At 38.7% G+C, this 23,769-nt stretch overlaps 1 protein-coding gene across 6 annotated transcripts; it reads left to right on the top strand.

Moving 5' to 3' along the window:
* Positions 1 to 1,625: 1,625 nt before the first annotated feature.
* ddx6.S (DEAD-box helicase 6 S homeolog) lies at positions 1,626 to 23,769 on the top strand. 6 transcript variants are annotated; one of them, XM_041571358.1, is made up of 16 exons: positions 1,733 to 1,952; positions 2,368 to 2,446; positions 2,570 to 2,676; positions 8,310 to 8,777; positions 9,568 to 9,631; positions 10,406 to 10,510; positions 10,611 to 10,740; positions 11,394 to 11,540; positions 11,735 to 11,829; positions 12,736 to 12,858; positions 14,319 to 14,447; positions 15,535 to 15,651; positions 16,426 to 16,489; positions 16,969 to 17,070; positions 18,038 to 18,221; positions 20,256 to 23,769. In XM_041571358.1, the coding sequence occupies exons 4-15, from the start codon at positions 8,581 to 8,583 to the stop codon at positions 18,208 to 18,210; spliced, it is 1,446 nt and encodes a 481-aa protein (XP_041427292.1). In that variant the 5' UTR covers positions 1,733 to 1,952; positions 2,368 to 2,446; positions 2,570 to 2,676; positions 8,310 to 8,580; the 3' UTR covers positions 18,211 to 18,221; positions 20,256 to 23,769. The 6 variants fall into 6 exon arrangements, with proteins under 6 accessions (XP_018097502.1, XP_041427292.1, XP_041427290.1 ...); XM_041571356.1 differs by having other exon boundaries at positions 2,364 to 2,446; XM_041571359.1 differs by lacking the exon at positions 1,733 to 1,952 and adding an exon at positions 1,977 to 2,102 and having other exon boundaries at positions 2,364 to 2,446.

The following is a 23,769-nucleotide window of genomic DNA, read 5'->3' as shown; positions in this document are numbered from 1 at the left end:
TGGCCTACTTTATATAGGCGAAACCACACAAAAAATTCGTGACCGTATTTGTAAGCACAAATCCACTATTCGCAGAGAAATCACGGCACTACCAGTCCCGGCACACTTTCATGCAGCCAGGCACTCTGTAAGCCAACTTAAATTTCAGATCATTGACTCTGTGGACGAACCAAGAAGGGGTGGTGATAGACTCATGATGCTTAAAAAGCTTGAAATGCAATGGATCCACAAGTTGGACACTATATGGCCCAGGGGTCTGAACAGGGAATATACACCTGCTATGTTTATGTTTCGGTAGGTGACTAAGTCCTCTACATACAGTATGATATGGTGTAGAATTATGAATCATGTATAGACATATATGTATACTTAATTTTTTCTTTTTCCTTCCTTTTAAGGTTACTAGTATTAAACACACTGAGTGCTGACATCATTACCAACATACTATCATGTGTCTCAGGAAGGTGCTGAGTGCAGTATGTGGAATGGGTCACTCTGGCGTCTCTGACCTTTATATTATAAGATTTTCTCAAAGATTTTTCAAAAAATTTTTTCAAAAAATTGTTTTCAAAAATGTTTTTTTCAACTGTTTTTTTCAACTGTTTTCTTCGATTTATTTTTTTCGATTTTTCTCGATTTTTCTCCTTTTTCTCAATATGCTCTACATTAATGATTTTAGAATGTTTTTAATGTGTAATTACAGGTTTTTGAATCACTAAGGTTACTCCTCACGTTGTTTATAATGAACTTTGGACTCTGAAACTTCATGGACTTGGATCGCACTTTAAATGGTTTAATATGTACACCTGGATAGTGATGTCATTTATTAGGAAGGGGAGGAGACTTTATCCACACCCCCTCCTCACACTTTAAAAGGTTGATTGCATGATTGTTACACCAGGCTTGACAAAGGGCCCGAGTGGTCCGAAACGTTGCCCTTGTCTGTATGTATTTGGGTGAATAAATATAACACTTTTTTCAGCATTCAGTGTGCTACTGGAATTTCTTCTATGCGACCCAAACAGTGTCAGACTGACCCACAGGGATACCAGGAAAACTCCCGGTGGGCCCAGGTGTCAGTGGGCCCTCCTGCTTCAAAACATTTGGCCTATTTCATGGTCATTACCTATTTCTATGAGAACAAAGAGACTAAATAGATTGAATAATAGATTATAGCATGTAAAGAAAAGGGACTAGCAGAATAGAGGTTGTGTGAGGAGAGGAATTATAATAGTACTGAGAGTGGGCCCCTGATGTAAGAACTTTTGTTGGGCCCCTGGTCTAATACTTTGAGGTGGGCCCTTGGTGTCCCGTTCAGACATGGACCCAAACTATGGCAATTAAAATAGAGCTATAAGAAATTATAATAGAGCTATAGAAAATTCAAGGATAACATAACTATGAAGTGTTAAGTTGCCCTTAGAAGAAAACAAAATGATATGGATTATTATTATTATGCGTCCCATGCGAAGAATTAGTGCACCGCTCCTGTCCGGACGCCATAATACCCTACGCTCTCAGTGAAACCAAAGGTTGAAACTAAATACGGACAACGGGATGATGTTTTAAATAGCCCACTATATAAATCATCACTTCCTCCTCTAAATATCCCAATTGGCGGGCCAGCATGTCATTGCCCATTGCTTCGCTTCCTCGTTTTTTTTAAATAAAGTAGTGCGCGGAGTATGACAGTACAATGTGAGCTCTGAAAAATAGACTTTACGACAGGGCGGAAGGTTTCGAACGCGCGGCGCGGGGAGGGTTTAAAGGAGGAAGGAAGCCATTTTGGAGCTTCGACTAAGAGAAACACACGGAGAGGAAACAAAAAAGAAAAAGAAATCAAAACAAAAAAACCCATAATAGTTATAATTATATTGACTAATAAACAAAGAGAAACGACGGAAACACACGGACATCACGGCGACGAGGAATCAGACGTGTCCGAGCTCGGGGTGCGTGTTGGGGGGAAGGAGGGAATGCGGGGGACGGGGGTGGCTGTTCCTGTGAGGAATGGGGAAGAGATGAGCTCATCTGGGCCCGGTAAACACTGCCGCGGATTAAGAAAAGCCCGAGTTATACGGACGAGCTCGGGGATGTTTCCGGTATTTAATCTGTTAAACACAATTTTAGGATTTGCGCTATAGATATATGTGTGTGTATGTGTGTGTGTGTGTTTGCTGGGAACTGTATATAAAACATATGGGGGTCAGACTGGTGGTAAATGTGTGGTTGCATCTGATGTTACCCTGTACCTGTACGTGTTCATTGTTTTGAGTATTGTTGGGTTTTTGTTCCTTGTAGTTAATGTAGGCCTTAATGTAATGGCTGCTGCTGTGTCTCATCTCGCATGTTTCTCCTCATAGGTAGGCCTACATTCTACTCAACTGCGACGGTGGGCAAAAAGTTCAGGGATCTGTTGGTTTTGTAAAACTGACTTTAATACAAGGTACTGTTTCCTTCATCATTTCCATCGAACATTTTCTTACTCGTTTTCACTCAGTTTGGATTCGCTGACTCGACATGAATTGTAGTTCAGCCAAATGCACTAGAATTTACTTTTCTTCCTCAGGAACCAGCTCAATTATTTTTTCTGTAATCCATAATGTATAAATGAAGCCCAGCCTGATGGTGAACCCCCAAAGGGAAGTTAGAATATGAAGACGGCTGATTTGAGAGGTCTGTGCTGCTTTTGGCTATGAGAATAGTGACCAGTCATTGTCGCAGGACTTTGTCAATGCATTGGGGTCTAATACATAACCTGACCGGACAATAATAACTTTGAAAGTTATTATTATTGTGGCCAATTTAATTGGGGGGGGGGGGTTCACAGCAGTTTGCACCCCTCTGATGACTTAAGTGACCCCCCCCCCCCCAAACAGACATTGTTTTTTTTCTGGCTACATCATAATTTTAATCGTTTACAAGATCAACATTTTAGCATTGCTTTCAGGCTTTCAATATGAGGCCCAGATGTTCTAGAACATCTATGAAAGTGGCCTGTCATAGGTTAAAATTGATATTGCTTTCCATGGCCACTTTGGGGCATGTTTGACAACCGTGTTAGATATACTGATTACCCAACAGAGGCATTTCTCCTTATAGATTACATTACACACCTATTTAAAGGTGGACGTTACATTAACAAGGTTTGCAACACCCAACTGAATAATTAGAAGGCCCTGCTAACAAGTGTAACATTTTGCATAGACTGCATGACTGCACTTGCCAACCAATCATTGTTATAGCCCAGGCGTCCCCAACCTTTTTTACTGTGAGCCACATTCAAATCTAGAAAGAGTTGGGGAGCAACACAAACATTAAAAAGTCCTTTGGGGTACCAAATAAGGGCTGTGATTGGCTATTTGGTAGCCCCTATGTGGACTGGCAGCCTACAGGAGGCTCTGCTTGGCACTATACTTCATTTTTATTCAATTAAACCTTGCTTTCAAGCTTGGAATTCAAAAAAACCTGCTTTGAGGACACTTAGAGCAACATCCAAGGGGTTGGAGAGCAACATGTTGCTCACGAGCTACTGGTTGGGGATCACTGTTCTAGCCTATGCATATTACTCAACCAGTATTTCAGCATGCATTTATGCATCCATTTACAGAATAGGAACTATCTGCATGTATAGCAAGTTATGCCTTGCTGTTGTCTTTAAATCCTATCTGTTCCAGGCTTTAGTCAGTGCCGTCTAAGGTTTTGAGGTTAAATACGGTATGTGTGTAAACAATACCCTGCTGCTATTTCTTTTGTTGCAGCACTACTATGCAGGTTAAGGAAAATGTAAAGTTAAAATCAAAGGGGATGGCCATTTTGTTGAGCACCATCCAATAATTCAAACCAATACCAATAACCAATCTGCGGCTAAATACCATAAATCCAATTTTTTATATGGGTCTTTGAAAATAACTGCAATGTTAACTATTAACTATATGGGTGTTTATGGTTCTAATCCATAATATCCTGGTTTTATGCAAAAAGTTGCTAATATTTTTTGGACATTACACAACTTTAAATGACCTATTACGTAATTTTAGAAGGTAACTAGGTTTGGTATAGATTAATGACATCTTGTCCAAAAAATGTGTATTTAGTTTTTCTTCATGCCCACACACATTGGATTATTTGGTGGTGCTGGTGAACAGATGGATTCTTGGTTCTTAGAAGGTTACGGGGAAAGCACTTTGAAGTTAAACATGGAGAAAAGAAAGATGTTAGATTGTCTAACTAACTTAATAGTAGTTATCTGAACCGCAAAGTTAGAATTGCTGGATGATGGCACCAATAATAGATTCATTCCCTGTGCTCTTTGTCAACAAACCAGTTTGTGACACATTCAGCTATCCATCTGAATGCAGCTGTAGAGATTTTCTTTAAAGAAACACAAACCACTAAACAGCCTATTTTATTTATTTTTTCCATACAGGTAAAATTCTTTGAACTGTAATGCCAATCCTATAGCAGTCTCACCTGCCCTGATTGTGCATATATTGACCGGTCTTATTTGTTGCACTACCACATGTGGTGAGGTATAAAAGGTTAAAGTTTTGGCTTTTTCCACAGACTAGGCAGGCAGAAATGCAGTTGCTGTTTATGGACTACCTTTAAAGGAACAGTAACACCAAAAAATGAAACGGTTTTAAAGGAATGGCAATATAATGTACTGTTGCCCTGCACTGATACAACTGGTGTGTTTGCTTCAGAAACACAACTATATTTTATATAAACTTGCTGCTGTCTAGCCATGGGGGCAGCCATATAAGCTCAAGTAGGTAAAGCACACACAGTATGTAACAGAAGTTCTGAAGAATCCCGCTGTAAACTAAAGACTTTGTTACCTGCTGTGTATCATGTGCGTTTTCTCATTTTTCAGCTTTAATAGCTGCCCCCATGGCTACACAGCAACTTGTTTATATAAACTAGAGTAGTGTTTCTGAAGCAAACACGCCAGTTTTACCAGTGCAGCACATCAGTACATCATATTTTCATTACTTAAAGACTTTAATTTTTTGGTGTTACTACTCCTTTAAGGGGTGGAAATAATTAAATAAAAATAAATTATCCACCTTTATTTGTTTAATGGCATGGGAAGCACATTATAAAATAATAAGCAGTAAGTGCAGTCACATTTCCCTACCAACAAACCGTATTCTGAACCTAAATCTCCCCAAAAATGGCTTGTCCTTCACAAACCTTGTAATCGCTGGAAGTCAATTTCGTTATTTGCAGAGATGGGGCATAATCACAGGGAACATCCTGCTTTCACATTTTCCTCTGATTAAGCCAAATTGCCGCAATTTATTTACTTTCAGCAGTTAGTGTTGGGGGGGAAAAGGGCGTCAAATACCCCCCACGTGTCATTAAAAATAGCTCTTGCTGAAGAAAGGGGTCTGTACACAATTTCTGGTTAGAGCATGGTAATTATCAAATGTGAAATGTCCCGCACATGTCATTCTCTATATTCGTGATGCTTGGAGCAGTTAAATTTTAACATGAGATGTACCATATCCACTACGTAGAACAGTGCTAAAGGTGGCAGAAGAGGAAAGCTAGCAAGAAAAGCGTTTTACACCATGAAATTTTGGTGTAAGAGTCACAAAAAAATGCAGGCCGCATCGCTAATGGTTTCAATGCTTTGTTACAGAATGCATTTTATATTGGTGTGGCAAGGTTATCTTGGAGAGAAACTGCATCCATATATTTTGCTGTTACACCATTCAAAACAAGCTGGCAGCTCTTCTCCCATAGCCATGTCCTATCTGAAAGTGACAGCTTTTCTCAAACTACCACATTTTCTGTAATTGCAAGAAGGAACAAAGGCTTCCTAGCATGATTCACGTAATTGTGAAAGCTCAAACTCATGTGGTCCCACAGTGAAGCCCTAATAATACCAAGTTTTACATTTTCTCTCTAAAGAACTTTGATAGTACACCAGGAGTAAGAGAATTAAGTCACCGGACTCATTCATTCCCTCCACGTGATGCTTTACACTTTTAAATAGGGATGCACTGAATCCAGGATTTGGTTCGGAATTCGGCCTTTTTCAGCAGGATTCGGCCAAATCCTTGTGCCTGTCTGATCCTAATTTGCATATGTAAATTAGGGGAGGGGAGGGAAGTCACACGACTTTTCGTCAAGAATTTTTTCCACTTTCCTTTCCTGCCCCTAATTTGCATATGCTATTCGGCTGAATCTTCCACCAATGATTCGGCTGAATCCCAAATAGTGGATTCGGTGCATCCCTACTTTTAAACATCGCTCATAACATTATGCACAGTCTATATTGTGTTCTTAACTTTACTTACAAACGACTACATTTCTTGAGCTATATTTTTCTTGAGCAATTTAACAAAGGCAGTGGCTTTAGGCGAACAGTAATGCCACATTGGGCTCAAACTCTGCCTGTGGTAAAAGACATGCCTAAAATCAGCTTCTATTCTGTCTGCATCAGCCAAAATGCAAACTCTTGTGTTTCTGCCCCCTTTTTACTAACCTTCGTTGATCCCTAAAGGAAAGCAGCTTCCTGGGTGATGTTTGTGGAGGTTCTGCAAACTTCTCATAAGTGTGTGGCTTGAGAGAGGCAGTAAGGCATTAACAAAAGTAAAGCTTACCAGTTTCTCTGATTATAGTATAGTTGCTTTGATGTCAAAGATGTAACTTAGAGGTCCTGAATGAGGTACTGAAAACAATAAGAGAGTCTGCTTTTTGGTTGCTGAAGATTTACTGAACAGCCACAACTTTTTACTTGAAGTCTGTAAAGCAGTAGAATGTAAAGGCCATTGAAAAGTTGCTTAAAATTTGTTTTAAAGTAAATGTTATGGGATTCTGAAAAATGAGATGGTAACTATTTTGTTTTATATAATGCAACATGCTGTGATCTCAAGGAAACTTGACACATTCTGCGCAAAAGAGGACCGCAAGGAAAAAGTCTACATTTAGAGCCCAAAAATAACATTGCTGGGAATGAAATATGATACATATTAAATGCTAGGGCTAAAATGAAGTCCTAAAGTTGACCTACAGAAATATTCAGGTATGTAGGTATATACCTCAAACACAGTCACATGGTGGAGCAGAAAATATAGGGTTGAGTTTGCAGATGTTAAAGTGGACCTGTCACCCAGAAACAAATCTGTATAATAAAAGTCCTTTTCAAATTAAACATGAAATCCAATTTTATTAAAGCATTCATAGCTGTTGTGAGCTCATTTAAAAATCGCAAATATTGTCTGCCCCTCCTCTATGCCCTGGGCATAGAGGCGGGGCAGACAATTACTTTCACTTTCCATTCAGCACTTCCTAGATGTCACTGCTCTCCCTACATTCCCTCGTTCTCTTTACCATTTAATTGTGTAGCCAGGGCATGGAAATGGACATCAGGTCCCCCATTCTGGTGCTCAAACAAGATTCTGAGATGATGCAAAGCTTTCCTTAAAAACAGTGTCCACAAAATGGCCCCTGCCTGCTTGTTATAATTATGAATTCCCAGACTGAAGTGAACAAGATTCAAATAATTTATACAGTGTAATTCAAGTTCATTTTGCTTGACTAATGTGAAAAAAAATAGGATTTTGAATAATTTTTTTGTCTGACGGGTCTCCTTTAAATGACTGGGAGAGAATGCAGTAAGATGAAGACTGTCACTACAAGGGCAAATGCAGTGCAGTAATAGATTAGAAAATTATTCTTAGGATTTTACAGAAAAGGGGTCTTTCCCTAAGTTGGATCTTTCTAACTTAAGTCTACTAATTAGGATAAACTTTACAGGAAAATCAAGGATTCCAATTTTCAGGACCTTTTACCACCACTTTTGTCCATTGAAGCCCCGTATCAATAGATCAAAATGTGATAGCAAAAAGGTCAGACACAGAATTTAACTGCAAAAGGTTGTAGTGCTTTTAATTACTCGTGTTTCAAGCAAGAGCTCACACTTGAAAAGAGCTCCTTCTCTAAACAACTTTTTGCAGTTAAATTCTGCGTCTGGCCTTTGTTACCACATTTTGATTTGTCCACCAATTGTTTTGCCTCCAATAAGGATTAATAATACTTTAGTTGGGATCAAATACAAGGTACTGCCTCTGGAAATTGGAACTATCTGGATAACTAGTTTTCAGATAGCAGATCTCTCTAGGACTACATAAAAACTTGTGCTATTTGTATTTGCTTCTTATCTTTAATTGTAACCCTGTTACTGAAGGAATTATGTATGTTATCCATGAGCACTTGATAAATGAAACTTTTTAACATGGCCTCCTGTATATGTTGACCTTTAAGGGTTTACTAATTTGTTTTTATTTTCATTCTAGGTTGAATTGAAAAAAAAGGACTTTATTCTTAGTTGTGGGCTTTTTTTAATAAAGGAAATTGATTTTGTGCACCAGAGCAAGTGATTTCACCGTTCACAGACTTTAAAGACAAGCACTTGCTTGTGTTGCAATAACAAAGACTCATATATTGAGCAAGACTTTATCTCTTCATTTTGAAGAGTCAAACTTATTACAGTCTCTGTACTGACTTTAAACCTTGTGAAGCTGAAAAGACACACCTTCAAAGGGACAATTTAATAAACGCAACAGAATGAGCACCGCCAGAACAGAGAACCCTGTTTTAATGGGTATGTCCAGCCAGAATGGGCAGCTAAGAGGCCCACTGAAACCCAATGCAGGGCCTGGAGGTGGGGGGACACAGACACAACAAATAAACCAGCTGAAAAATGCCAGCACAATCAACAGTGGCAGTCAGCAGCAAGCACAGAGCATGAGCAGCGTTATAAAGTGAGTATTCAAACTTTTCCTTTTTTTGCCCTTGTAGAATGCTTCATTTTGGTCTGTGAATTATCCATAGTTGATACGTTTTATTTGGTTAAAATAATAAAATGCTCTGTATTGTACACGAAGCCTTCAAGGAAGCTATAATAAATAATGTCCCCTAGTTTATAAAAATGCTTCTGTAACGAAACAAAAAAGTCCTGTGGTGCATATTTGTAAAGCCTGCCCATAGGGAAAAATGTTCACTTGCTTGTGAAACTGCCGTCAGTCTTTGTATGATAGCATGAAATATCTGAGCTTAGTAGTCAACTTGAACATCTTTGTATTTCTGCAGGTCTATATTTTTCCTTGTGAATACATCTTTATTTTTAAATGTTATGATCAGTGGTGTTTTAGACATGCTTTTCCAAGCTGCCGATATGGCTTACCTTTAATTGACTTCTAAGTCTGCCAGAACTGGTCCTGCATGGCAGTGCTCTAGAAAAGGATTGACCATCTTTTTCCGTATATTGGGCCACATAAAAATGACTTCAAATTTTATGAAATATTGTTCAAAAGTAATGTATACTCTGGCCATAAGAGGCTTTCAGATTGTTCTTTATTTAAACCGAACTGTCTCTCAATGCCTTTCTTCTTCTAACTAGTCTATTTTTAATGGCAAAGAACAAATGTTACTGCATAGGTATATCTGCAACACGCACACTCGCTATCTCTCTCACACTTGCACTCTGTGCCACACTATTAAATACTAACCTGTGGCTCTTTTAACGGTACATTTGAACTATTTTGCTTATAGACCTGGTGATGACTGGAAGAAGACTTTAAAACTCCCTCCAAAAGACCTTAGAATCAAGACTTCGGTAAGATGTTTAAATATTTGTAGCTACCATTCTTCATCAGTCGTTTTAAAAAATAAATAAGTAAATAAAAATCAAAATAATCACTGTTTACAAGTTCATGAGCTTATACAACAAAAGTGGGTACAGCGATAGATTTCTTGTTCCTGTAAACCCTTCTAGATGGTAATCATAACCACTTTTTATGCATTCTGTTAATTTTCTGTCAGTATGAGGCTTTGACTTCAATACAGTTTAAAGGGTTGGATGTTCTAGTACATTGCCTCAACCAGAATAAAGTTCTGCCATCCTCATACAGGCATGCCACTATCCTGATGTGCAATCGCAAAAACCACAGGATTGAGGAGCGCACTAATTAAACAGAATGTCTGCTGTCTACAACTTTATTGTAAATTACGTCTTTGTAAAGTAATCTACAAAAAAAGTTTATAATCACAGTAAATATTCCTTTTTAGTATTCTCCAAGCCTATGGTTTTGCAATTACATTTAGAGGGTGGTTAACCTTTAGTATTTTATAGAATAGCTAATTCTAAGCAACTTTTCAATTGGCCTTCATTTTTTTTTTTTTTTTTTTAATTTTCCTTTTTTTTTTTTTTTACTCCAAATTTCAAATGGGTCACTGACCCCTTCCATAAAATGTATTGTTACTGATACTTTGTATAACTTATCCTTCTAGTCTGGGCCTCTCCTATTCATATTCAAGTCGTATTCTGTATTAAGATACCTAATTTACGTTTGTAAAATGAAACTTTTCTTTTCCTAAACCTGTCACCCAGGATGTCACCTCCACAAAAGGAAATGAATTCGAAGATTACTGTTTAAAAAGAGAGCTGCTCATGGGGATATTTGAAATGGGATGGGAGAAACCATCTCCAATACAGGTTGGCATAAAAAAAAGTTTTTTCTAAAACGAACTAGGATGTTCGATACTCTTACAGTTCTGTTTTTATTTATTTATTTATTTTTGTATTTTTATTTCAGGAGGAGAGCATTCCCATTGCATTGTCCGGTAGGGATATCTTGGCTAGAGCAAAAAATGGAACTGGCAAGAGTGGAGCCTACCTCATTCCCTTACTTGAACGGCTAGACCTAAAGAAGGACTATATACAAGGCAAGTTTAGAAAGGCGAAGTTGTTCCTTTTCATTTGCAGTGCACTTAACTTAAAGGGATACTGTCATGGGAAAACATGTTTTTTTTCCCAAAATGCATCAGTTAATAGTGCTGATCCAGCAGAATTCCACACTGAAATCCATTTTTCAAAAGAGCAATCAGATTTTTTTTAATATTCAATTTTGAAATCTGACATGAGGTAAGACATATTGTCAAGCTTCCCAGCTGCCCCCGGTCATGTGACTTGTGCTCTGATAAACTTCAGTCACTCTTTACTGCTGTACTGCAAGTTAGAGTGACATCACCCCCCCCCCAGCAGCCAAACAAAAGAACAATGGGAAGGTAACCAGATAGCTCCCTAACACAAGATAACAGCTGCCTGGTAGATCTAAGAACAATACTCAATAGTAAAAGCCAAGTCCCACTAAGACTGATTCAGTTACATTAAGTAGAAGAAATAACAGCCTGTCAGGAAGTAGTTCCATCCTTAAGTGCAGGCACAAGTCACATGACTGGGGGCACCTTGGCAACTGACAATGTCTAGCACCATGTCAGATTTCAAAACTGAATATAAAAAAAATGTTCTTGTATGCGGTCATAAAGCAATTTAAGATTTATAAGCTTCCTATAGTTTGCATCTTTTCTCTATACAGCAATGGTGATTGTTCCTACTCGAGAACTGGCACTACAGGTCAGTCAGATTTGCATCCAGGTCAGCAAGCACATGGGAGGGGTCAAAGTCATGGCGACAACAGGGGGCACGAACCTGCGGGATGATATAATGAGGCTTGATGATACAGGTAAAGAATATTACAGGTTGACTAGTAACTTTCAAAATGTCTGCTTTTGCAAGTCGAGATAGTTATTTGCAGTATTTTCTGTTGAAAAGCTGGTATTTTGGCATGGGAAAATGGTGTATCTAAAATGCAGAAAAGGAAGATGTTTGTAAATAAACTGAAAGCCAATGACTTTTTTTTTTTTTTAAATTCTCTAGTACATGTAGTAATAGCAACTCCTGGCAGGATTCTGGATCTCATTAAGAAAGGTGTGGCTAAAGTAGACCATATCCAGATGATTGTGTTGGATGAGGTAATGTATTAAAACTGTAGTGTATTGCAGATGTATAGACTACAGCAGTGTTATTTCAAGGCTATATTAGCCTGGCATTCAGTCTAGCATTTGTTAGCTGTCCAATTCTAATGCATCTTAAAGGAGAAGGAAAGCTACGGAGGCATTTTATTGCAAATAGATTAGCTGCAATAGTGCAAGCTAGAATGCTATATTTATTCTGTAGAATGTTTTACCATACCTGAGTAAAAAGCTCTAGAAGCTCTCTGTTTGTTTAGGATAGGAGCTGCAGTATTAACATGGTGTGACATCACTTCCTGCCTGAGTCTGTCCCTGCTCTGGGCTCAGATTACAGTAGAAAAGGGAGGGGGTGGGGAAGAGGAGCAAACTGAGCATGCTCTTGCCCAGGGCAATGAGGTTTAAGCTGAAAACAGGAAGTCTGATACAGAAGCCCATGTGTACACAATAGAAGGAAAGAAATGCTGTGTTTCTTTTGACAGGGAACTCAGAGCAGCACTAGTTTGGGGGTTTACTGGTATATTTAGATGGACTTTTCTGATAAGGCTTACTTAGTTTTAACCTTTCCTTCTCCTTTAAGTCTGCCCCAGCTTTGCCTGCTCTAATAGAAATTGTTTAGCATGTGCCTTCATTATAGTAAAAGTTAAGAGGTGGATGTTCAGCTTAGATGTATAGCTCCTGCTGATGCCATAGGCTGCTAAAAACCACAATCGTATAATGGAGGAACTGTGGTATAAGCGTTGGCCAGATGTGGCAGTCCCCTGGCTTAATTGGGAGTGTTGTATCCCTATTAGAATTTTTAACTGCTTTAACTTTAGTTTGTGTTACTTTCTTGAATGTCTTGATTATTTTAGTTATAGTAAGTTATGAATGATGATTTTCTCTTCCTATGCCAACCTTTCTTTGTAGGCAGACAAACTGCTGTCTCAGGATTTTGTGCAAATAATGGAGGATATAATTATGACGCTACCTAAAAACAGACAGATTCTACTTTACTCAGCCACATTTCCCCTCAGTGTTCAGAAGTTTATGGCAAGTACTCAAAGTTTATTTTGGCTTGTTCATGTTTGCAAATTGTCCTTTTTGCCTGCCTTATAGTAAAGATTAGTATAAATCACTTTCTTTTCCTCTCCATTATGCGTCTGACATTTTAATAGATATTGTTGTTCACCTTCCAAACACTTTTTTTCAGTTCAATTGTTTTCAGATTGTTCCCCAGAAATAGACTTTTTCATTTACTTTCCATTATTTTTTATTTTTTACTGTTTTTCCAGATTCTTAGTTTAAAGTTTAATGTCTCCCGTCTTCTGGTGTTTGAGTGGCAGCTCAGTAATTCAGGTGCAGATTTTGAAGTGTTACTATTTTGCAACATTTAGTTGATACATTTCTCAGCAGCATCTCTGGAGTATTCGCAACTATTGTATAAATTATAACCACTGCCTTTAATGAAATCCAGGGATTCTGCTCAGCAGGGACAAAGATAAGAAATGTATCAACTTAGAACAGTTTACAGGGTTGGCGACCCCCTTCCCAGAGCTGCTTTAGAAGGTGAAAATGACACTTTACACTTAAATATTAGAAAAACTGTCACATACAGAAAATAGAAAGTAACTGGAAAAGGTATGGGATCCATTATCTGGTAATCGGTTATCTAGAAAGCTCTGAATAATGGAAATGCCTTCTCTCATAGACTCCATTTTATCTATATGATTCCTTTATTTTATTTTATCTATATAATTCCATTTCTCTATAATAAAACAGTACAGGTATGAGAATCGGTTATCCAGAAAGTGCTGAATTACGGAAAGGCTGCCTTCTATAGACTCCACTAAAATCAAATCTGAATTTTTTAAATTTCCTTTTCTCTGTAATATTAAAACAGTACCTTGATCGAAACTGATCTAATTAATCCTTATTGGAAGCAGAACCAGCCATTTGGGTTTATTTAATGTTTATATGATATTCTATTAGACTTAAGGTATCAAGATCCAAATTACTGAAAGATACATTATCCAGAAACCCCCATGTCCCATACCTTGTACGTGATCCAAACTACGATATTATAATATCCTATTGGAAGCAGAACTGACCTAATGGGTTTATTTATTTTAATGATTTTCTAGTTGACTTAAGGTACAAAGATATAAATTAAGGAAAGATCCCATATCCAGAAAACCCCAGGTCTCAAGATTTATGGGTTACCGGTCCCATACCCGTATTCTGTTAATCAATGTGACAAGTGCTAGAATTGCACAATTTCAGAAATTTCTTCTGCATAAATTGGTACATAAATACTTTGTCTCCTCAGTTAATGGTAATTCTGACTCCACAGCTAAAGTAGGTCTTTGTTAGATTCAAGGTAGTGGTTGCTCCATATAAGCTAGTACATGTTTGGTAGCTATAGACTGTATCCCTGTCCTAGTTAGGACCTGGAATCAAATTTTTTTTAAGTTTTCATGCTGCATGCTAATTCAATACATTTTTAATTATAGTCTTTGCATTTGCAAAAACCCTATGAGATTAACCTGATGGAGGAATTAACGCTGAAAGGAGTAACGCAATATTATGCCTATGTGACAGAACGACAGAAAGTTCACTGCCTCAACACACTGTTCTCAAGGGTAAGGACTTAACTTTTATAGCAACAACCTGTGTAAGAGTCCATTGTAAACTGAAAATGCTATGGAAAAATATGGCAGTCATTTTTCCCCCAGCTTTCCCTATAACAAGCTGTATTTATTCTGTAGAATCCTTTACCATACATAATTAAACGGATGCTCTGTTTAAGCTAGCAGCTGCCATATTAGCTTGGTATGACATCACTTCCTGCTAGTCTCGCTCTGATTGCTCATAGCTCTGGGCTCGGGTTACAGCAGGAACAAAGGGAAAGAGGAGCTGGCTCAAGCCCATGCCCTGGAGATTTAAGATGAAAACAAAGTCTGATACAGAAGCCCATGTATACACAACAGATCGAGAGAAATATGGTGTTTCTTTTGACAGAGCAGAATAACTTTACTCATGTATTTAAGATTTTTAAGAAAGGTCTATATAGTTTTAACCTTTCCTTCTCCTTTAAAGTTGTATAGAATAATTGTCAAATCTGGTGTTGAGCAATGTAAAATAACACATGCCTTGATAAATTTACCACTTCAATATTGTGTTTTAATATATTATGAATTGAACAGTTGATCATGTATCATTTTTTTTTTTTTTTGGAAAATGATCAGATCAACCAGGGATATTAAAAATGCATCTTCTAAGGCAGCAATCGGCTATATGTGGTAGCATGTCAAAGATCTGTTGGTAGATTGCATGTCATGTTTAGTAGCTAGCTACCGTGGCTTTTATTTTTTTTGTGACTAGGCCTAGTTATTTAATCCATTTACCTTAGACAGCCGTGCAAGTGCAACTCTGACGGTGTCTAAGTTAACCTGTGAATATTGCATTCTGAAGCGTTTCTATGTTGCAGCATTAGACCAGGCTTATACTATGTCTATTCCAGGGGTGCATGTACAGCCCTGTACTCTGGGTTAGCTAGCATAAAGTGGGAATTATGCATCAGGTTAACTTGGATCTGTTATGGCTTCTTTCTAATTTAGATTGTAATCTTTTTCCAGCCACTGGCAATCACTCTTCAAATGAGAATTTCTATAACTTTACAAACCCTGACCTACTAACTGAATTTCTAATCTTAACTTTTCTTTTTAGCTCCAAATCAACCAGTCGATCATTTTCTGCAACTCCTCCCAACGAGTTGAACTCCTGGCTAAGAAAATATCTCAATTGGGTTATTCATGTTTCTATATCCATGCAAAGATGAGACAGGTATGTCTATATGTCCTTATTGTGGGATCACTGTAGTGGAGCAGTATACTTAATGAAGTTTTGTGTTGATTATAAATTACTGCTTAAAGGTGGTCATACACCGAGATCCGCTCGTTTGGCGATGTCACCAAACGAGCAGATCTCTCCCCGATATGCCCACCTTGAGGTGGGCAATATCGGGCTGATCCAATTGTGGGCCCTAGGGCCCAACGATCTGATCCTAGCGATGGGTAACGGGCGGTCGGATTGCGGGACAGCATCAACAAACAGATGCGGCTGCGATCCGACTGGATTTTTAGTCCTGTCCGATTGACATGTGGCCGACTTTCGGCCAGATATCGGTCGGGGGAGCCCGTCGGAGGGCCCCATACACCGGGCAATAAGCTGCCGACTCGGTCTATCTGCACTTTTATCGGCCCGTGTATGGCCACCTTACGGCAGGAACTGGAGTTCAGAGTATACAAACGCAGATATTGCTTTCAGTATGCAATGTATTTCGGAAACTTGTTTACAAATTTATTTCATGATGGAGAAAGTTTTTAGAAATGGGTTAAACCATGTCGGGTTACCAAAATATTCTAAAAGTTAAAGAAATAACATGCATATTTTCTTATTGAGTTAATGTCTGAAGAGGGTGTACTTAACCTTGTTAAGCAGGCATTGCTTTGACAACATGGAACAATTCCCAGTGTGAACATTTTGAGTGATATTTTATAGTCTGTATGTTGCTTTTGTATAATGCATAATACATACCTCGTAAAATTTGTTCAACAGGAGCATAGGAATCGTGTTTTTCATGATTTCAGAAATGGTTTGTGTCGAAATCTTGTTTGCACTGGTAAGAGGCTTTTTTTTTTTTTTTTTTTTTTTTTAATGGTAATTATTAAGGAAGGTTGTCTTCCCTTCTACAAAAACATAAAATACATGGACTCCTGATAAACAATCATGGGTGTAATACTATTGTAAGGGATAAGAAGTGATCTGATTTATTTATGCTCTTTGTAAAGTGCTGTGGGCTATGTTAGTACTATATAAAATTAAGGCAAATATATTTGGCGCAAGCCCCTTATTGTGTTGAACAGATTTTGCCCCTTTAGTGCATATGCCTGGAATTTATATATCTTTTGAAACATGTATTTTGGTATTGTAAATTAGTGCATTATTAGCACTGCTCAATATTTTCTGTTTTTTGCCTTTTCTGTCTTAATCAATCTTAAGTTTTCTTTCAGTTTATTTTTAAGTACATTTAAAGAGCTATCCAACCACCAATGTGGTTTTTGTGAAAATATTGGGTAACCATTTTTTTTCACCCTGCAGATCTGTTTACCCGTGGTATTGATATCCAAGCTGTGAATGTGGTGATAAACTTTGACTTTCCAAAGCTGGCAGAGACATACTTGCATCGCATTGGAAGATCGGGTAAAAAAACTTATCAAGTTTATGCAGTGTAAACACCAGCATTGGGAAGCTTGAATTTTACTTTTCTTTTCCACTCATCCCTTTGTTAGGATTCTGCATTAGGATGCAGTGATATCACCCCCTCCCCCAGCAGCATAACAGCGCAATGGGAAGGTAACCAGATGGCGGCTGCCTGGTAGATCTAAGAACAGCACTCAATAGTAAAGGTCCCACTGTGACACATTCAGTTACATTTAGGAGCAATAACAGCCTGCCAGAAAGCAGTTCCATCCTAAAAGGCTGGCACAAGTCACATGACTGTGGGCACCTGGGAAACTGACAATATGTCTAGCCCTATGTCAAATTTAAAAACTAAATATAAAAGGAGAAACAGCCTGCCACAAAGCAGTTCCATCCTAAAGTGCTGGTTCTTTCTGAAAGCACGTGACCAGGAAAAATTACCTGAGATGGCTGCCCACACACCAATATTACATCTAAGAAAAAATACACTTGCTGGTTCAGGAATAACATTTTATTTGGTAGAGTGAAATATTTGCAGTGTAAACAATGTCTTTTAGAAATAAAAACTACATCATAAAAATCATGACGGAACACCTTTAAGTTGAAGAAAAGCATCTTTATAGCGTTTTTAATCCTGATATTAAAAAAGTAATTTGTACTGGTTTCTGAGCTGCCCTCTCTAATTTAATAATCAGCCTCTGCCTTATAATGTGATATTAAGTATCTTGAGCCAGTCCATAAGCTCAGTAACTGACAGGAGCAGAGAGCATGTGCAGTGAATCGGCAGAAAAGATGGGGAGCTGCAGTCGTCTTTGGACACAGATGATACTGCTAAAGGGCTGTAGCTTTCTGGATAATGGATCCCATTTGGTTTTTGTTAAATGTTGTGTGTTGCTATTAAATTACCTCCTCTCATTTAACCTTTATATTTGTTATAGTTGTATTCAGGGTTTCTTTTGTCATTTAGGTCGCTTTGGCCACCTTGGGCTTGCCATAAACTTGATCACCTATGATGACCGATTCAACCTTAAAAGTATTGAAGAACAGCTGGGAACAGAAATCAAGCCCATACCCAGCAGCATAGACAAGAACTTATATGTGGCAGAATATCACAGTGAATCTGGAGAAAACAAACATTAACCTGCAGATACGTAAGGATCTCAATTTGAATTTTTTTTCTTTAATCCTGATTTTCATCCCCTCTCCCCATTATTATACAGTGCTTTTCCAGATGCAATATATGGTCAATCTTATCCGAGCTATTAACCTGCCTGTGTTTTTCGAGTGTGAGGGAAGCCAGAGTTCCCAGAGGAAACCCACATAGGGACAGGGAAAGAATACAAGCTCCTGGCTGTATCAAACACACAAGGCCAGTTTTAATCCTTGCCCCCCACTGCAAAAGTATCTAGCTTTTGTTTTAATGGTACGGATATGGGTTTTGTTATCTGAAATGCTTGGGACCTGCCGATTTCTGGATAAGCGTTTTTTAATGGATCACCATACCTTAAAGGGGTTGTGAACCTTTAAATTAACTAAGTCTTATGTAGAGTGATAATTCTGAGACAGTTTTATTTTTTTATTATTTGTGGCTTTTGAGATATTTAGATTTTTATTCAGCAGCTCTCTAGTTTGCAATTTCAGCTATCCAAATAATCCTAGCAACCATGCATTGATTTAACTGAGACTGGAATATGAATGTTTGTAGCCTTTCAGAGCATTTGTTTTTTAAATGGAGTCAGTGACCCCCATTTAAAAGCTGCAGCGTGTCAGAAGAAGGCGATTGATTAAAAAACTATAAAAAATAAAAACCAAAATGAAACGTTTCTTAGAATGTCATTCTATAACATACTAAAGGATAACTTGAAGGTAAATCACCCCTTTAAAGGCGAAGGAAACCCTTTTGCAAAAATCCCCGTATTCCCCCTCCCTCCAGGCTAACTTCCCCCCCCCCCTAGGGGAAATGCCCCATACTCCATACTTAAGCCTCTGTGCAGATTCTTCCAGCGGAGTTGCACGCATCCATCTTCTGGCTCCTGGTAAGCTGACTGAGAGATCGGCAATTCCCGTGTAATTCTGCGCATGCGCAGTTGCAGCAAACTCCAAATACCGATCTCTCAGTTAGCTTACAGAGGAGCCAGAAGATGGATGCATGCAACTCCACTGGAAGAATAGCGTGTCAACATACAAAATATCAGATCATCCGATTTACGCGTTTCATGGCTTCTCGCCACTTCATCAGAAGCGTACGCTTCTGATGAAGTGGCGAGAAGCCATGAAACGCGTAAAGCAGATGATCTGATATTTTGTATGTTGACACGCTGTTACTTTCTTTTAACTTGGACTATTAAAATTTAATGATTTTAACACATCACTCGGAGTGCTCCGTATTGGCTAAACTTCGTGGATTTGACCCTGAGGGGGACGGATGTTGCGTGCAGCATGGAGGTGAGAGTGTGAGAGATGTGATGCTCCCCGTACCTGGCTCGTGTTTATAACTCCACTGGAAGAATCTGCGCAGAGGGTTAAGTATGGAGTAAGGGGCATTTCCCTGGGGGGGGAGGAGGTAGGGCGGGTCTACCTGGGGTGGTGGCCATGGGTTTTTTTTTTTGCAAAAGGGTTTCCTTCTCCTTTAAAGGAGATCTAAAGCCCCCTGCATTGTCCCTGCATGGTGTTGTACTGGAATGTACTCTGGCTACTCTGACCTGTATATGTACAATAGCAGAGCTCAGGGGTGCCAGCTTTCCTGATCCTCTTCTCTCTCTCTTCGGTAATTTATGGAGCTTTCTGGCTCTAACTGCACATTCACCAAAAGCTGCGCTGTTCTGCATGTGTGGGGCGGTGTTGCTGGAGGGGACACATGTTCTGGGAGGGGGACCAGTGGAGTGGGATTATTTTGCCTTTAAGTCATTTACGTAAACCCAATTGGGTTGTTTGGCCATCATTGTGGATTCCTAGAGATTGCTTACCATCAAGGTACCAACATTTACAAGGGAAATTGTTTAAAAAAAAAAAAAAAATCCACATACCCCTACTGTTAAAGAGAAAAAGAATGTCCTCTGTGGGAGATGCCCCAGCACGAATATTCACAAAATATGTTGATCTGGTTACATTTGATTTCTAATTCTGCTACTTCAATAAGGCCTGCTGTTGTATTGACATGACTTCTGATTTGTTTCTTTCTTCAGGTTTTGTCACCGAGACCCATTGAAGACAAGAAGATGTTGTCCTTTCATGAATCATTTAAAGAGGGTTTCCTCCCCACATGCCTTTTTACTTTATATGTAGAGCTTCCCTCCCCTTCTGGAACACTGAGCAGCACATATAAAACCTGCATTGTCATTTTCTCCTTCCCCTGCTCTCAGGACAGTTCCCCCACAACCCCCAAATGTTTGCACTGCGTTTTCATCTTTTAGTTGCACTTAATCCCCCCCCCTTTTTTTTTTTTTTTTGACATTGTTTGTCACGGGGATGGGAAGCTTTACAGAAACCCTCGTGTCCATTTTGTTTTGAGGGGCCTGAAAATTGGCTACAGCCTTCTCTGCTTCTAAACCTTTTGCTTCCAGAGGACCCAGTATTACTGCTGAAGACATTTCAGGATCCTCTGGCAGCAACAGTTTGAAGTCCCCCCCCCCCCATCTGCATCCTTTTGTGGCGTGTTGGAGTCTCACTGAATTTTTATTTTTCGTAAGCAAACTTATCTTTACTTGTGCAAAGTGCCTTACGCTACGAGACCATTCAAAAGATCATCTTTGCAATGCAGCCCTTGGGATTCAAACCCATTATCTGTAATTAGTTCTCACTTCTCCCCCCTCCACCACTAAATAGAAATCTTCAGATTTTACATATTGTATTGTAAAATTCTTCCATATGTAGAAATCTGGTGGTTTTCCCCCCACCCCTTCAAAATGTCCAGAAAAAGTAAGAATATGTGTAACTTGAGGTCCCCAGATATGTAAATATGGTTTACTTTATAAAAAAAAGAGAAAGCAAAGGTTCAGAGCCAATATCCGAAAACATTTTGGAAGACTTTTCAGTGTGAGTTGTGAGCTTTGACCAATTCGGCATTTTTTTCCCAGATAAAAAGGAAAAGTAAAGATTTCTTCTATTTGATTTTCAACACCCCTTTTTTTTTCCAGCAAAAGCTCTTGTTTCAATCTTATTCCAAAGCCATGCTCCCCCTTTTTTTCACAGTTCATTGCATGAGGGGTAGGGGGAATGATACGAGACAATATGGTGTGTGTATAATTGTATAAAAATGTAAATAACTTTTTTTTTTTGTGGGAGGGCAGGTATTTTTTCCCCTATTGATGGTTTGTGAGGGATTCTAGGTGGATTAGGACTGTAGCAAAAACTGAGAGAGGCTCAGTTTGTAGCAACACTTTGTTTTTTTTTGTCCCCCGATTCCATTGAATGTCACTGAATGGAATAGCTCATGTGGCATTTTAACATTATTTTATCACCTACATGAAGTGACGATCACTGGCTTATTTTGTATCTGTGGGGGGCAGTGAATACTTCATAACTCAAGCACAGTGTTCACTAAACTTCCACTAATGCACAAATCCGTTTCATGTAAAAGGCCAAAAAGTAGCCCTAGCGCAAGTCACATTGAAATACTCTTGATCCACACTTTTTTTGGGGTCAGTGATATGTTAAAGTTGAAAGCAAAGTGTTGTTTTGAGCTGTGCCTCTCCCAATATGCTTGATGCTTGGCCTTATCTACAGGCACCATGAGTGAGGAGCCATCATGTTCTGTTTTATTAACCCAAAATACTTCATTTGCGCCTGGATCGTGTACAAGTGTATGTGCACTGCGCAGCAAGGATTTCACTCCCTCAATCCAAAACAGAAGGATTTTTCTAAAAATGATCCGAGATATTTAACTTAGAATAACACATTGTGTTGTGCATTAAGCTCACGGCTGTAGCAGCTTGTGTGTAAGGCATGTACTATAGATCCGGCACTTCAGTAAACAGCGCACCTAATTGCCATCAATTTACTTTATTAGTGGGATACATTCACTTTAAATTGATTTTGCTCTGCTATTGAACTGCTTTGCTTTATAAAATTGGTGCAATAAATGATCCCTGTTCTTATAGTCGGTGCACATGCCTGTGTGATCCTGCACCACTGCTCCTCTAGTTCATGTTGCTGAGCAGTGATCCGGTGCTAAAGCTCTGATCTTGCACCATTTTTTTTTTTTTTTTTTCTTTAATGTATCCTTAACACTCTGGCAGACATCTTGCGGAGGTGCGAAAGGCTGAGCACTAAAGTAATACACTGGCAGCGGTTTACTAAAGGCTGCCTGCTTTATGGTGCTGTGCAAATATTCTGTTAGGGACCGGTTATAAAAGTCAAATGGAAAGATGCTCTGGAATACCTAATTTGAATCATTTTGTCCCTGTTCTAGTTGTAACTCAATTGCTTTGTTTCTACATGAAACACACAAATCTATTTCCAACTATTTTGTTGAGTAGTTTTAAGTAAATTCACGAATTTTAAAGCTGGAATGGCCGCCGGTATGCCCTGTAGCATCTTGTCAGGCCTTCTGTTGGCTCATTTTCCATGCGATCATGTCCTCTATACCAAGAGATTTGGGTAGGGTAGCCAAATTTTAGGTTGGGGGGGGGGTAAAGATTTTTGTTTTTTTTTTTTTTGTTTTTTTTTTTAATCCAGAGTGAGATGGGAGCATCTTTCCTTGGCATAATTGTTGTGAACTTGCCCTAAATAGGTTTTCTTTTACTACAGGGCACCAAAACACTGTATTACTGTTCAGTGTTACAGGATAAACGATCTATTCAAATACCTCTTACACTGAACAGGTTGGACATCTCATTCTGGTTTTCTTTTATGGGTCGGGAGGGTTCGGATCTGTAGAAATAAAGCATATTCGGGCAGTTTAAAAGTGCCTTCTCCTAACCACTTAAGTATGTGACTTTAGTTTGACTAAAACATGGAGCTACACTGATACCAGTGGGTTGTTTTGGTAACTGACATCTGGAAAGTTGTTTTTTTTTTTTTAAATTTTTTTCTTCCCCCTGGTTTCAAGTTCTGAAAGGAGGAAAGTGAATTCATTCATTAGACTTATTTTCAGAGAGGCAAGCAAATTGGTCCTAAAATGTTTTATTTCAGATCTGTGGGTAGGGGTGCTGAGGCATTGCGCCTTTCCCTTGTTTGGGTGGGGGGAGGGGTGGGTGGGAGGCAAATAGATGATAAACTCTTTGGCTGACAGAATTACTATGCTGAACTGCACCGCAATTCCTCTAGTTTCTGCCATCGGAAGAGTAAATTCCTCTGACACTTTGTTTGACATTTAATTGCCAGCTCTGTGTCTTCCGCAGTCATTGAACGTTGTGAAGACTTTCTGCCATTTCTGCTCCACATCAGCTAAAGGAACAGCTTAGTTACAGCCACCATAATTCTGAAGTTTTGTTTTGGTTGCGGCCATTTATTCGGGGAGAAAAAGTGTTTAATGTTCAGTGCCAGAGTGGGGTAACTAAGCTGCTGTCAAAAGTAATTGGCTTACATTGAAATTTAAGAAAATGGCCTAGTGGGTATTTTTTTTTTTCCAAACATTCTGTATTTTTGGTGTTGGTGGTTGTTAAACCAATTAGAGAGTAAGATGAATGGTTCAATCTGGAATTGTTTTTTGTTTGTTTTTTCTCCCTGTTTATCTTAATAAAAACCCACTGGAAATTA

The sequence above is a fragment of the Xenopus laevis genome, chromosome 7S (genome assembly GCF_017654675.1).
Source record: "Xenopus laevis strain J_2021 chromosome 7S, Xenopus_laevis_v10.1, whole genome shotgun sequence".
Classification (NCBI taxonomy): Eukaryota; Metazoa; Chordata; class Amphibia; order Anura; family Pipidae; genus Xenopus; species Xenopus laevis.
Note: the sequence above shows the minus strand (reverse complement) of the source record. Positions and strands in the feature narration are given on the sequence as shown.